General features: G+C 45.9%; 2 protein-coding genes across 2 annotated transcripts in view; both read right to left on the bottom strand.

Annotated features, from left to right (window-relative positions):
- The window catches only part of T265_08513 (hypothetical protein), a gene marked incomplete at both ends in the record, with an annotated part of 17,293 nt that extends 15,878 nt beyond the window's left edge, over positions 1-1,415 (bottom strand). The window contains one exon of the mRNA XM_009174334.1: positions 1,384-1,415. Within this exon, the coding sequence (XP_009172598.1) occupies positions 1,384-1,415 (32 nt within the window). The remainder of the gene's footprint in view (positions 1-1,383) is intronic.
- Positions 1,416-2,503: 1,088 nt separating this feature from the next.
- The window catches only part of T265_08514 (hypothetical protein), a gene marked incomplete at both ends in the record, with an annotated part of 38,606 nt that continues 25,607 nt past the window's right edge, over positions 2,504-15,502 (bottom strand). Inside the window, 2 exons of the mRNA XM_009174335.1 lie at positions 2,504-3,938; positions 11,327-11,509. Coding sequence (XP_009172599.1) covers positions 3,297-3,938; positions 11,327-11,509 — 825 coding nt within the window. The remainder of the gene's footprint in view (positions 3,939-11,326; positions 11,510-15,502) is intronic.

Genomic DNA, 15,502 nt, shown 5'->3' on the forward strand with positions numbered 1-15,502 from the left:
ACAAATAGTCCAAATACATCGCCATTCTAAGATTAGCGCCCGCAACCGGAACATATTTTTTCGTTGTCTTCGCCAACACCGCCTCCGTATAGGGTATCGCGTACAACACACCTAGTTTAAAGGTCGGTGATTCTTAAAATGAGTTTTCAGTGGAAGCGTTGCATTGTTGCGAAATAGTGGTAGCTCGTACGTTTATTTGTTGTTGATATGTTCACCCAGTTTTGCAACTTGTTCGCAAACGTTTCATCGCCAATCGGCGAGAAGTCTTTAGACAAGGTTAGGTATACTATATACTACAAGCAAATTTGCCTATAAAAAAATCCTTGTTGTTGAACACCTTCACGGAAAACCGTGTGCAAGGGCTATCAATATAGAGCGAAATCACGAACGAAAGACATTTTTCACAGAGGTAGTGGTAATTCCTACAGCCGGAGTGCACAAATATGTGAGGGACCGACAGGACTGTAGGGGATACCGACGGAATGAAGTGTACCGGTTTCGACTGCTGATCATACAGAGTGTGATAGCATCATGCGGAAAACTCTGTGGGATAAATTATGGCTTGGGAATTCACCCAGTATTCTGACGCAACTAGCCATTTATCCTTGACACTATGAAAGAGTGAAGAACATTATGGACCAATAGTGATGTCAGTTCAGTTGGGCTGTGCACAAAATGGAGTGTATGAACTGCCCAAGTTTGTGTAGATTGGGGGTGCCGAGCTGATGCAGTAATTAACGATAGAAAAGCTGCCACTCACATTCTTTCTGACTTGAACCAACCCTCAAACGACTGCTGATGAGACATTGCAACAAACCTAAAAATTGTGACACCTAGCTGGCTCTATTAATGAAGAAATCATGTACTGGTGTGAATGTCACGACCAATTTATCCAGTGTTGTATGAAATGTGAAGTTACTATGGTTTTAAATTATAGACCAGATTGCACCTGGCTCGGAAATTCAATTCTTCTTAGCCACCAAGTCCAACCCGTCACCTCCCATAGTTCACTTAGTTCACCCTTCCTGTGGATGTACCGTATTCTGGCGGTAGTCCAGGTAGGTCACGATGAAGTTACTATGTTTTAAATTATAGACCAGATTGCACCTGGCTCGGAAATTCAATTCTTCTTAGCCACCAAGTCCAACCCGTCACCTCCCATAGTTCACTTAGTTCACCCTTCCTGTGGATGTACCGTATTCTGGCGGTAGTCCAGGTAGGTCACGATGCAGTATGATTGCAACATGACTGAGATCACGAAACAAGTGTAACGTTCCGCCTATTCTGAAGAGTTTGGTGAGAAATGCGACTGAACAGACTCCGCTCTGAAGCTCAACATGGTGGTGCTGTGAAGAGGACAGCATAAGCGAGGAGTCGATGTACCTGTTTTGCAGCCTGTATAAAGATAGAACCATTTGAGTTAACCTCTAAAGCAACCCAGTGATAGCTGTTAACAGAAAAACGATAATAATTGTGTGGCTGTGACACCCTTTCCGCGCGTAGCTACTATGCTACCCCACGGAGGCACCAAGACTGAGATAATGCTAGATTGCCCAAGCCTACAAAGAAGTAGTCGAGGTACCAGGGTTGCGTCCAAATCGCTGACTTTTCTGTCCTTAATCATCGAGTTGTCTTCAGCTCTATAGCTGTCGAGCTGCAACGGAGATCAGAGTGCTTATTCCGAATAACAGCGCAGAGCTTACCATTGAAAGCTAACCCACACAGTATTTCGACGAACGTTGGTTCCGTCGATATTTACGGTTACTTCATCCACTCATTCCTACTTCACACAACTCAGTCGAATGAACAAGATATGGGGGGGCGACTATTGTTCAAATGAGAGTCCACATGCACGGAAATGTGGGAGATAACTAGTCCAAATGCGGATCCTGCTGACAACTCTGAGGCGGACTGTCGACCTCAAGTAGGATCACCGTTCGTGCACTGACTCTTGTGATGAGTATGGTAGCCGGTTACTGAAAACTGCAAGAAAAGTGTTCCTGCGACGCTTATAAGCTGACACTTTAATCTTGATCGTTTTCTAGGGTCTTCATTGCAATAGTCCTTATCTTCCCCTTTATCGCTGTTATGTAGCGATCAAACGCCAGTATCCACTGTTCACGATGATCACGACCAATCATAGTACGGCAGCTCCACTTGTATCTATCACAACCATCATCCTCAAAGGTAAAAATCGATACTTTCTTAATTTTACAACAACTTAACTGAAGGCGTGTAACAACGCGATGCGGGAAGACCGCGTCCGGAAGAAATAACTCAACACCGCTAGCGAAGACCACATTGCGCAGCAAGTGAAACGAACAACTTTAAACGCCCGCCTCGTACGTCGCACTCGTAATCTTTAAGGGTACAGAGTCACTTTTGCACACGACCAAGTTCAAAATCACTCGATTAAAGAAAAGGCCTCGTGTTAATGGGAGTTAATAAAACCAACAAGGTACCCAAATATGCATTCACGTGACCATAAAATACGATACGCATTCCGCGGTCACCAAAAAATCTCAAACAAGATCTGCAGCAACGGGAAAAATAGAGACTATCCCAAACATGCAAAACCAGAAGTAACTCATAGAAGCCAAAGACCTGTACTCTTAAATAACGCCGGATAACAAGATAAGGCGAACGGTTTTGTACAACCGATCGAATGTGTTCGCTAAACCGCACTGAATCGGTAGCAGACAATTGTAAAAGAAGAAATTAAAAAAATTCATCGACAAAAAAACGACTGATTGTTGACCGATAGCAGGTAAAAAATGATGTAATAGAATGAACCATGTAGCTGCCGTTAGTGAAATATACGGGAATAGAAATTAATACTGAGTGATAGGTGTAATAATAGACAGAACGAATACTGAATCGATGACGATAAAAAAACAGTGGGGAATCTTGCATGACTATTAGCCTGATAAAAAATAAACCACTGTGCGTACGAAAACAAAACAAGCCCCCAGGGGAAGGGGCAAAAAATCAGCAGAAGAAAGTATTTGGCCAAAGAAACAAAGCCCAAACAAAGTATGTGTTGGTCAATAAGGCACCTGTGGAAGCACGGCAAATACAGCCCGCGGGATGCACCGGTTGGAGCTATGAATAACAGTCGCAATCGCAAGAACAATAGAAAGTTATATGTATAGTTATGTGCAGTTATCTAAATAACCGTCGCGTAAAGTGACTAAACTCAACCCAACGTGAGGTGATCATAGGAAGTCTCTACCTTGTGGATCACAGATCCGGTTTAAAGGAGGTAAAGTATCCGTTTCATTTGTAGCAGTTGCATATCATCTAGTTGTAGTCTGATCAAGTGAAGCTTGTGGTGGAGCAGTTTCTGGTGGGTGGTGGGGTTGAATAAGATCCAGACGGAGCGGAGCATCCGGTGGAAAGGAAGTAGCAAAATGGTTTGCAAAGGTGTTAATTGATGCTCGACCAGATAATGTTTGGTTGGATGAAGCCGACGAAATGTCTGATGGAAGTCTTGGGTTCAGGTGCATTGCAGATAATGCATTTTTCACTTGCTGTGTGGTGCCGACAATCAAAAGACCACCAGAAGACGTTTGCGTTGTGTTGTTGTAGGAAGGCTGGGTTCCGTTAGGAACGATAGATGATGGAAAGGGAGATAACGGGACACCACTTGTCGTGAGGCAATTACTGACTGATGATGAGACTGAAGGCGGGTGGAAACAAAAGAACTGCAGAGAATTGGGTGCATGCCCGGAAGAGAACGCCGGTGGAACACAGTAAACTGGCCCTTCAGCAGATGCAGCTAGACCAATGGTGTTGACGGAACAGACAGGCCCGGGATTAAGCACACCATGACAGAGCTGGGTGGCGTTCCCGTAGATTGGCGTGGATTGAACCGGAGATCGTTGTGAGAAACAAGAATCCGAATAACAAGGGGAGATCACAGTAGGAAGAACCGGAGTCTGTTATGGACACAAGACAAAAGGGTAAAAAGGGTGAGCGTTCATGGACCCATAGTGACCAGAATTATCCAATAGGAGCTTAATATTCGTTGGAAAACTCTTGAAGCTTCGCAAAATTTCGTAAATTCCTAGGGGAGACGAAAGCTTCAGCTAAGTAACTAGGTTACAAGGTTAGTCGAGCTTCAGGAGAGGCGGAACTAATCAGCAAGATATCCCACCAAAAGCTGGCTATATCAGTTTGTTAGCTAGTACGACCAAGTGAGTACTAGAGCCGATGGAATAGAAGGAATCTGATGGTCCAGTTCATCTGCTTCAGAAGACGGCGATCGAAGGCTATTTATAGACTTTTCTTCTCGACACGTAGAACTCAGTCATTATCGACAACTAATTCTGTGTATGTCTACGAAATTAAGTGTAACGACTGAAGGTCTACATGGTTCAAACGGCCAGGGAAGTTCATATCAGAATCGGAGAGCATAGGAGAAAAATAACCAGGCTGCTAAGAAACACTGATGATTATCAAGCGTTGGTGAAAAACTCGGCAATTTCGGAACACGCACGGACACGGGACACTAAATAGATTTAGAAAATGTTGAGGTTTTGAGGCGAGGACTACGGTCCACGTCACAGAGACGTGGCGGCAGAAATCCCCAAGCATCCCAGTATTACCATAATAGAAGGCGTGGAACTGGCAATCGTGTGGATAACGGTTTTGGATCAGTTGAGTTAACACGTGTTGGTGTGTGATTATCAGGAGGAGTATTCATCATCTGAATCCCACTTAACCTTACCCACCTCCCATCCCCTCAACTAAATTGTCGCAACATTCACATGCCCACGAAGACCAACGAAAATCTACCAGTGTCACCCGCGGTGAATCATCAATTGAAGCACCCTGAAGTGGAAGATTAAGGAAAAAGAGCCCATCGGAACTAATCTGAAACTCCTCCAACCATCAATTCAAGATTTTGGCAACCACACCAACCGACATGAGTTGTTACTTGACACTCAGCACTGATCTAGTGTGATAATCTGAAGAGGACTCACTGATTGGCTCCGTCTGCCTTATAACCTGGCCCCTTTGGTGACCTGCTCACGTGGCCTGATGAAACTTTTGTGTCAAAGGCGAAATGTTGCCCAGTTAAAAACTACCGACTGTTTACCAAGTCCTCCTGAAACGACGTAACAAAGCCTGTTAACAGAAAGAGATTCTACTGGCTTGTTAAGCCCGTCCCATAACTTGGTCAAGTAGTCTGACAAAGTTTTTACTTCAAACGCGAAAAGCCACCCAGCAATTAAACCACCAATGGTTTCCCATGCATTCCTGAAACAAAAGATTGACGTCGATAAAGCCTGATCTACTAGAAGTCGCATCATCTGAAATTTTGGCAACTTAGGAGAGAGTACAGAGAGTACTCACAGAGCTGCAGCTCGCTTGGAGGCTAAAATAAAGTGGTTACCGATTCGTGTCACGTCACAAACCGATATCAAAAAATTGAACTTAATCCGTCTCCGATACGATCAGAACAGAAAGAGTATACATCTAGGTCAGAGAACGCACAGCCATAATCCACAGAGAGGAGCATTAGGAGTTTGCAATACATGTGCGCACTGAAAACGGAAACGGTGTGAACCAGTGGACAACTGGACTAGATAGAGGCGTCGCTGTACCGTGTTTACCGTCCGAACTCTGGATCAAAATCGAAAAACATGCGAACGCCGATGTACTAACGGACGAAAGCTGGCACACACACACACACACACACCGATACACACGGTCAGACACATCTGAAACAAGTTTTACGTACAACAAGAAATTCGCCAGGCCAGTTGTTGGATAGAATATAGATAGGTCTGAAAACTGAAGTAGTGCGGCTAGAAGCCAGGACAACAACAAGGCTGTAACAACGGCAGCGGAGGCACAAGCATGGTGGGAGCGTTGTGTGGGTGACGGTCTGGTTGTGCCTGTGCAGCAATACTAGAAACACGAAGGGACAGAGAGTAATGCTGATTGTGTACTCGTGATAAGCATACGTAACTTTTACACCCACAGGAATTTCCATCACCACCAATAACATGACTTTATTCACACATTCAGACATGTGTGCACAAAGTCCCGTGGCGACAAGTGAGAAATTAGGGTTGGTGACGAACCAGCAAATGGGGAATCCACTGCTTTAAAGACTGAAGTCAACTACAGTGGGAAGAATGCCGATATCCATAATAAATAGCGTCACAGTTGATTACATTTCACCTGTCAAGCAATATGCCATGTACCCAGGAAATGTTGTTCCAGCTGTTACACTACCGATTACTGAGAAACCGGAGAATAAGAAATGGACCGCCGGGTCAGTCACCTGCATTTGTGTCACCCACACGACATCAGTTTGGCTGTCAACCGCAGAGCGTACAAAGCTGCGAATAAGTGACATGGGTGTTGCGCGCGAACATCAAAGACTCCCTGTGTTTGACCATCAGCTGAATGATTATTCCATTATTATCGGTGTCCCCGAAGCACTCAATGGATTTGGTGGGAACATCAGGTCGCTAATGCTGTGAGGTACGCCAGATGGTTTCCAGAAACGCAAACAGATCAGCCGGTCACACTCGATAGATTACGCGTACTTCGTATGCCAGAGGACCAGTTGTTGCGTAAAGTCCTATTCGCTCTGAAAATTATCGTGAGCTGTGTGAACTGTGAAAGGTGTTTCGAGTCACCCCAGCTTTTGGCGACGTCAGTTCATGATGGAGGGTGAGCTAATAATTAGGAATAGCAGGAGGTGAAAAACCAACTTCACTGGCTGCAAGGCACCGTCAGTTATGTGGTAAATATCCTACATCCCATCGTCGCAGAGGGCATGCCCTTGCTGTTTTCCAAACTCCGAATTCAAGTAAATAGTTGCCCACCTTGTGGTGTTCCGTTTGGAAGGTGTTTCAGCACAGCGGATACGGCGAAACAATTGATCATCTAAGCAGCCTGACTGGTGTGGCTGAATTAAGTTGTCAGCTGGACAAGCAGTTTTGTTGACAAAAACATTCACTGCATTTGAGCAATCAATTTATGAGCTATAAACCGTGTACCATGGGCACATTAGTTCCAGCTACTACAGCTTTCGTCACCGGAAATTGGGAGAGTGTAAGACACAGCCAAGCCTCGGGAACCGCGTAGCTACACACTGAAGACGATAGCTTTCAGACACGAGCGCCACTGACTGCGCGGTTGAGCCACTTCTGCCAATGTCACTAACAGTTAGTGGACTGAGTCCCAGCATCCCTATCCACGGAGTTGCCAACTCAACTCAGTTTACTTGGTTGCCTCCACTCAAAATAGGGCTTGACGAAAAGAGCTCTGCAAGGCAGATGGTCTTTTGGCATGAGGAGTACATGTCCCAACCAGCATAATCTATGAAGCGTAGGTAATTCACCTACCGTGGGAGCCCGTCTGGAATACCTCCAATCAGACTCCACCAATGCTTCGGAGACACCAATGGCCAAAAACTGACAACTTTCATATGTCCTCTGCTCGTAAAGACCACATTTCTGATCCATAAGGCAGTATGGATCACACTGCCGCAAGGTAGACTCTGAACTTGACGAACAAACTGACCTCACGTCGGTTCCTTAGAAGCCGCAGCTTAGCAAAAGCTACTCTGGTCTTCCCCACTCATCTCCGGCCAGTCCACCGGAACTTATACAGCTGCCCACGTAAACGAATTTACCTACCATGTCGATTGGCTCGTTTGCAAGTATCAGGTTTCGGTTTGATCCCACCCAGTCTTGTATCAACACAGTTTGCAGGTGTGGGGCGCACGCCAAACCGTGCAGCAGAGTTGGTCAGGCTATTCAAAATGGTTTGCATTTTAGAGGGTATTAACCAAGGAGAACAATATCATCTACATAATCATTGTCTGTGAGCGAACATCCCCGTGCGCATTGTGACCACCGAAGTTTTGGAGGCAGGCAGAGTAACTTCAAGCAGCACATTAATAATAAAGGCAAGGTAGGGCAACCTCATCTTACGCTACTGGACGTGGTGAACTCAGACGAAAGCTTCCCGTATACCCACACGCACCCACAATAGTTCGCACGCCTCCATAAGGGACATAAACCTGAAAGTTTACCCTCGATCGTCAGACGCCCCAAAAGTCTCTGAATACCGATTCAAAAGCAGTCTTCAGATCAAGAAAGAAGACGTTTGAAGGAGTAGCGCTGTTCAAGAATTTGTCTCAAGGTAAAGATATGGTCTATGCATCCCCCACCAAGGTGAAACCCAGCTTGATTTTTAATCGAATCTGTCTGTCCTGATAATCGGTCAACCTGCGAAAAACAATGCCAGAGAGCGAATTAGATGGGACGGATACCAGGTTGATACCATGATGGTTTTCGTCTGATGTTCTTCTGCCCTTTTTTAAAACTGGAATGAGGGTCGAGAAGCTCCATTCTAATGGTGTTGTTTTCATTCAGAAACTTCTGGATTATCGATCAGCCGCAACACCCTTTCGGTACCTAGCTACCATGTCATCCGAAGGAAGCGCGAAAGCTGGGATACTACCAGGTTGCCCAAGTCTAGACAGGAGAAGTAGAGATGCAGAGGCCCAGTTCGAACCTTCTGTATTATGGTCGTCAGACTGTTGGCAGGACCCCACTAACGTTTTTGAAAAGTGCGAGGTAGGGTCCATCCGAATCAGGTGCAATTTCGCGTTGAAGGATTGACATCTCACGCTGGATTTTTGTTGTTGATGGCGCGCTGGTTTCTATGCTCCTGGATGGGAAAGGATTGACCACGCTGGATTTTTGTTGTTGATGGCGCGCTGGTTTCTATGCTCCTGGATGGGAACCCCGAGACGGGCCACATCAATGGCTGGCCACATTGTCAGACATGGCCCAGTCGCGCCCTCAATGGCGCTCGTGCATGCAAGCTATTGCCTTCAATGCATAGCTCCTTTTCCAACCCCCCACTTGACAGCCCACTGGCAGTGCTGGATTTATGCACTAACTTACCAGTTCGCGCCTGCAATGCGCAGCTACCTACCCCCTCCCCCAAATCATCGGTGAACGAAACTGCGGCAGCTGCAATCACTGTATGACGAGTACGCGGTTATTACAGCTGACAATGATGACGATGACGTCAGCACTGCGCAACTGGATTTGGACCTCAGCTAAGCAGCCCGAATGCGTCACTGGTACTCCACCAGTACCCACTGGAAGCTCGTGAGTTATTGCGTTTGAACTATAACTCTGGAACCATTATGGTTGCGTCGACTGACCCATCTGCCTCAATAAAGGACTCTTCAGAAGGTTTTCAGTAAAGTTTCCGCAATACCGGAGAGCCTATTTAAGGCAAACAGGCGAGATTTCTGTAGAGAATATGAACCCACCGGGGTGACACCTCACCCTAAGGTGGCAGATATCCTCTGTTGGAGGAAGGAACTTAGGTCAGTAACCCCTGACTTAAAGAGTGTATAGCACATATCACTTCAAGTCTCGACGTTATCAATTTATGAAATCTATAATCGTATTGCGGAACGAATTGCATAAAATAATTACCATCGGTACTGTACTGTGGCTAGTTTTGGTACAGAAGGACGAAAAAATTCACAAACAGAAGAACTAGATGATGGCTGAGATACGAATAAGTATCCAGTGACAAACTATAAGGCGGAGCTTATCATTGACTGTGACGTTGCTTCACATCTGGAAGTGTCTCCAACCGTCGGTGAGGCTCATCGGTCAATCTACAACTTGCAGTGCGATGCCTTCAAGGAGTCAAACTGGGGCTTTTGTCCTCGACCGGCCACCATTCTGTTATCTCCAGTCTGATTAGGGCTTGACAGATAACTTATGAGTTGAGAAGTGCCGTCCCTACTCGGAGGCTGTCGTATCACGAGCGTATACCATATTTTCGGTATTTACAGTACGTTACTGGTCCCTAGCTGCCGTATGTTCTCGTTACTTAATCCTATGACCACCGTTGGTCGAGTTGGTTGACAAAGGCGAGGATTGCTAAAAATCAGTAGCTGATTCGCATTTTTCCGGAAAAGGGGCCGTGTTGACACACAAAGGGCAAGTCCTCCCAGAGTAAAACGAAGCTAACCACGTAAGCGTGAAAACAGCTAGGTTCGGAGCTGGTTTACTCAACTTGCACAGCGTGCTTTCACATTTGCTAACACCAACAAGTGTGATATTATTATTTACTCAGCGACACCGAACTCATTATTCTGGCACTCGGGGAAGGTAATAGTGAACTGGCTACTCATGCGTTCTTGTTTTCCATCTAAGAGTGAATGTAAAACGTGGCAATGGTGGAATCTTCTTGTTAACACCTCACGCCGATGGATCGTTTTAGTATTCGGTGTGTACTATATCATGAGGATCGATTGCATACGGACAGACAAAAGGGTCGTATATTGCTCGCTATGAGAAGTGAAAGCACGTTACTTTCATTCATGACTTTGCCTGTATGTTTATACACAAATATTCCCAGAACGGTAACTAAGATGACAAGCCCTTCTTGTTCTCGCGACTCAAAAGAGCCTTGCTGAAGTTTAGTTCGTTTCTCTTAGGATCTTGAGCTGTTGGTAACAAATTCTCCTTCACCCTTGAATCTGTAACCTGGATCCTGATCGGAGGGATATGTTGACACTCACCCACTACCAAGGACTTGCACGAACTCGACGCGCATTGTCGTTTTGGATTCGATCACATAGTGTATTCAGCATAAATTTAAATGCAGCGGCATGTGAAAATTCATGTGGGATGACAAGAACTGTTGTAGAATATTTGCTCTGCTTAATCCTCCACGCATGAAAGTTATTAGCCTCCAGTGTTCTCTCGAGTGTTGCACGTCAAATCAAAATGAACTCACTCGCGATTCGAGTGGATTTAGAAACTTTGCTTACATAGTTTTTCGGAATTAAAAACGAAGACAGAAATCGACAGCCCATCTATCTGCATGCTTGGCCATACGATCATGTTCAAGGCCAAGGCATTAGACAAATGGGGTACTGTGCCGGATTCGATATTCCTGCATTCGGTAACCATACACTTGATCACAATTTCATCTTATCGTTTTGTATCATATCAAGCTTCGCTTGCTCTGATCTTTTCAGCCATTGATGCCCTTTTGGGATGTCCATTGTTACTATTGCCATCGGGACATCTACCCGATTCGGATGCAGCGCAGGAAGTACACCTGTTGGATGCAGTTAGGGAAGAACCTCAATTGATTTTGCTTATCATCAATTGGTGTGTGGAGGCTGTCAACGTGTTTTCTCCTCTATTTGTGGCTCATTTTGCTTCGAGTGAGAAGCAAAGTGAAGGAAGGGATTCCAGTGCTGCTTCTCAGGCTGATCGTCACAGCTGTGGTGACAACGAAAGCTGCCCCATACGTTTACAACATCCCACTGTTCTAAGTCGTCTTGCACAAATCGCTCATTTGAGAAACCGATTGCATGTGTGTCTTCTTCGGCTCGACCATCAGTGTCCAGTTCCTTTGGACTGTTCACAAGATCAGCCCACTGTGGAGACCCAGCGCCTGGCTGACTTGTGTCTCCCAACAGCGACTTTCGAGCCTGGACGGACATGGGATTCTCATCCATCAAGAGCGGATTCAGGTCGCTTCCCCTGTTTCACCTGTGGAATCCACCTAGTTTCCACGGCCAACCGTAATCAGGTTCCCAGGTCAGTCGGTTACTGATTGCCATGTACGTGGATGTTCAGGATGAAATTGAGATGATTCTAGACAGAATACATCTTGAACTACATAAACATTTCCGCCTAATGTTGCAGGATTTCGTGGTAGGTTGTATGTTGATACATTGGCTTCACTTCATCGTAACAAGTTGTGAGTCAGAGCGCTTATATATGACGGAACCGGTTACAGCGAACCGCCCTGCCCGAAGCACTTAATGGATTTGGTGGGAACATCAGGTCGCTAATGCTGTAAGGTACGCCAGATGGTTTCCAGAAACGCAAACAGATCAGCCGGTCACACTCGATAGATTACGCGTACTTCGTATGCCAGAGGACCAGTTGTTGCGTAAAGTCCTATTCGCTCTGAAAATTATCGTGAGCTGTGTGAACTGTGAAAGGTGTTTCGAGTCACCCCAGCTTTTGGCGACGTCAGTTCATGATGGAGGGTGAGCTAATAATTAGGAATAGCAGGAGGTGAAAAACCAACTTCACTGGCTGCAAGGCACCGTCAGTTATGTGGTAAATATCCTACATCCCATCGTCGCAGAGGGCATGCCCTTGCTGTTTTCCAAACTCCGAATTCAAGTAAATAGTTGCCCACCTTGTGGTGTTCCGTTTGGAAGGTGTTTCAGCACAGCGGATACGGCGAAACAATTGATCATCTAAGCAGCCTGACTGGTGTGGCTGAATTAAGTTGTCAGCTGGACAAGCAGTTTTGTTGACAAAAACATTCACTGCATTTGAGCAATCAATTTATGAGCTATAAACCGTGTACCATGGGCACATTAGTTCCAGCTACTACAGCTTCGATCACCGGAAATTGGGAGAGTGTAAGACACAGCCAAGCCTCGGGAACCGCGTAGCTACACACTGAAGACGATAGCTTTCAGACACGAGCGCCACTGACTGCGCGGTTGAGCCACTTCTGCCAATGTCACTAACAGTTAGTGGACTGAGTCCCAGCATCCCTATCCACGGAGTTGCCAACTCAACTCAGTTTACTTGGTTGCCTCCACTCAAAATAGGGCTTGACGAAAAGAGCTCTGCAAGGCAGATGGTCTTTTGGCATGAGGAGTACATGTCCCAACCAGTATAATCTATGAAGCTTAGGTAATTCAGCTACCGTGGGAGTCCATCTGGAATACCTCCAATCAGACTCCACCAATGCTTCGGAGACACCAATGGCCAAAAACTGACAACTTTCATATGTCCTCTGCTCGTAAAGACCACATTTCTGATCCATAAGGCAGTATGGATCACACTGCCGCAAGGTAGACTCTGAACTTGACGAACAAACTGACCTCACGTCGGTTCCTTAGAAGCCGCAGCTTAGCAAAAGCTACTCTGGTCTTCCCCACTCATCTCCGGCCAGTCCACCGGAACTTATACAGCTGCCCACGTAAACGAATTTACCTACCATGTCGATTGGCTCGTTTGCAAGTATCAGGTTTCGGTTTGATCCCACCCAGTCTTGTATCAACACAGTTTGCAGGTGTGGGGCGCACGCCAAACCGTGCAGCAGAGTTGGTCAGGCTATTCAAAATGGTTTGCATTTTAGAGGGTATTAACCAAGGAGAACAATATCATCTACATAATCATTGTCTGTGAGCGAACATCCCCGTGCGCATTGCGACCACCGAAGTTTTGGAGGCAGGCAGAGTAACTTCAAGCAGCACATTAATAATAAAGGCAAGGTAGGGCAACCTCATCTTACGCTACTGGACGTGGTGAACTCAGACGAAAGCTTCCCGTATACCCACACGCACCCACAATAGTTCGCACGCCTCCATAAGGGACATAAATCTGGAAGTTTACCCTCCATCGTCAGAGGCCCCAAAAGTCTCTGATGACCGATTCAAAAGCAGTCTTCAGATCAAGAAAGAAGACGTTTGAAGGAGTAGCGCTGTTCAAGAATTTGTCTCAAGGTAAAGATATGGTCTATGCATCCCCCACCAAGGTGAAACCCAGCTTGATTTTTAATCGAATCTGTCTGTCCTGATAATCGGTCAACCTGCGAAAAACAATGCCAGAGAGCGAATTAGATGGGACGGATACCAGGTTGATACCATGATGGTTTTCGTCTGATGTTCTTCTGCCCTTTTTTAAAACTGGAATGAAGGTCGAGAAGCTCCATTCTAATGTTGTTTTCATTCAGAAACTTCTGGATTATCGATCAGCCGCAACACCCTTTCGGTACCTAGCTACCATGTCATCCGAAGGAAGCGCGAAAGCTGGGATACTACCAGGTTGCCCAAGTCTAGACAGGAGAAGTAGAGATGCAGAGGCCCAGTTCGAACCTTCTGTATTATGGTCGTCAGACTGTTGGCAGGACCCCACTAACGTTTTTGAAAAGTGCGAGGTAGGGTCCATCCGAATCAGGTGCAATTTCGCGTTGAAGGATTGACATCTCACGCTGGATTTTTGTTGTTGATGGCGCGCTGGTTTCTATGCTCCTGGATGGGAACCCCGAGACGGGCCACATCAATGGCCGGAGACATTGTGAGACATGGCCCACTCGCGCCCTCAATGGCGCTCGTGTATCAAAGCTATTGCCTTCAATGCATAGCTCCTTTCCAGAGGTTGTGGTTAAAAAGACCAGGTGAGTTGCTCAGCGCATAGCCCAAGACGATGATTTTGTGAGTGAATTGCTGCTTCACCTCTTCTGCATATTCTTTCGCTGACACTTATCCTCTTTTGAGCAGACTTGAGCATCGCCAATCCGACGTCCCCGTAAAACATATGCAGTACATCAAAGATACCAACGGTCTTCTTTGGTTTTCGACATACAGTGGCGAGGCTTCACAACCCGAAGACAAAACTTGACGCACTTCCACATTGTAAACATTGCGGCAGCCTAGTGTCACATCGATTTCAAAGGTGTCTAAATTAAAGGAAAGCAGGACAGCCACAAGGATCTAGCAATCACTTCGTTAGTAATGCTCTGTCGACAGGGTGCAACTGCCCACATCTCTAGTGCCTCTTATGTCAGCAATAACGGTGCCCTTTAAAGATGCAAAGCATACACAAAATCACATGACGAAATTACTTAGATTACTTGTTGTAGTTGCGCCTGCATGGAATGCGAGCCATGTAACGCAACGTAGCCAGCATATCCCGGGTCTCTAAAATCGTTCCCAGGAAGAGCTCAGAAAGACGTCAGTAGATTGAGCATTGAGAGACCATGTAGAGCTGGGAGCTCTACGTAACGAGGATAAACTAACGCCGTTACACAAGGAAATAAAACATTTAGGAACTCGCCACCATCCTCGTCACCCTAACTGTCAGTCATCACTCTTGCTGACACCTACTGCAATACAGCTGCACAGAGCACAAATGTACTTGAAGAAATGCCACAAAAATCGGACAGCTGAAATAGTTACTCGGATTTTGCAACGCATTAAGCTAAACGCAAGGTATGAAGTGAAGCGGACTGGGTCTTCAAATGCAGTTTAAGCCGATAACACGTGGAATTTCTATGACCCCCAAGGTGTGCTCCTAAGAAATCAAACTTTATTCACCTTTTGGTTTACGCCCTCCTGAAATGGACAAACAATAACTGAATTCGAGTTACACATGATCACATATTGGTCAGCGGTGCGAAACACGACAGTATTGCTTGAAAAGCGTACTAAAAACGGGATAGCCAACACATTCTGAAAGATTTAAAGTACGAAACTGAATGGACAAAACGCAGTTAACCAACATGTCCACTGAGAGCGCTGGAATCAAACGTCTGCAGTACCGGTTAACTAGAACTAGAGGGATTTCGAGCCCTCTTGGATGTCATCTTATCACTCGCACAGCAATCTACTTGGAACCGTCCTCTTCCAGGGCACTTGCTTTGAAGTAGTGCTGTCCTCGTATTCTTGTCC

This window comes from Opisthorchis viverrini, assembly GCF_000715545.1.
Source record: "Opisthorchis viverrini unplaced genomic scaffold opera_v5_222, whole genome shotgun sequence".
In the NCBI taxonomy this organism is placed as follows: Eukaryota; Metazoa; Platyhelminthes; class Trematoda; order Opisthorchiida; family Opisthorchiidae; genus Opisthorchis; species Opisthorchis viverrini.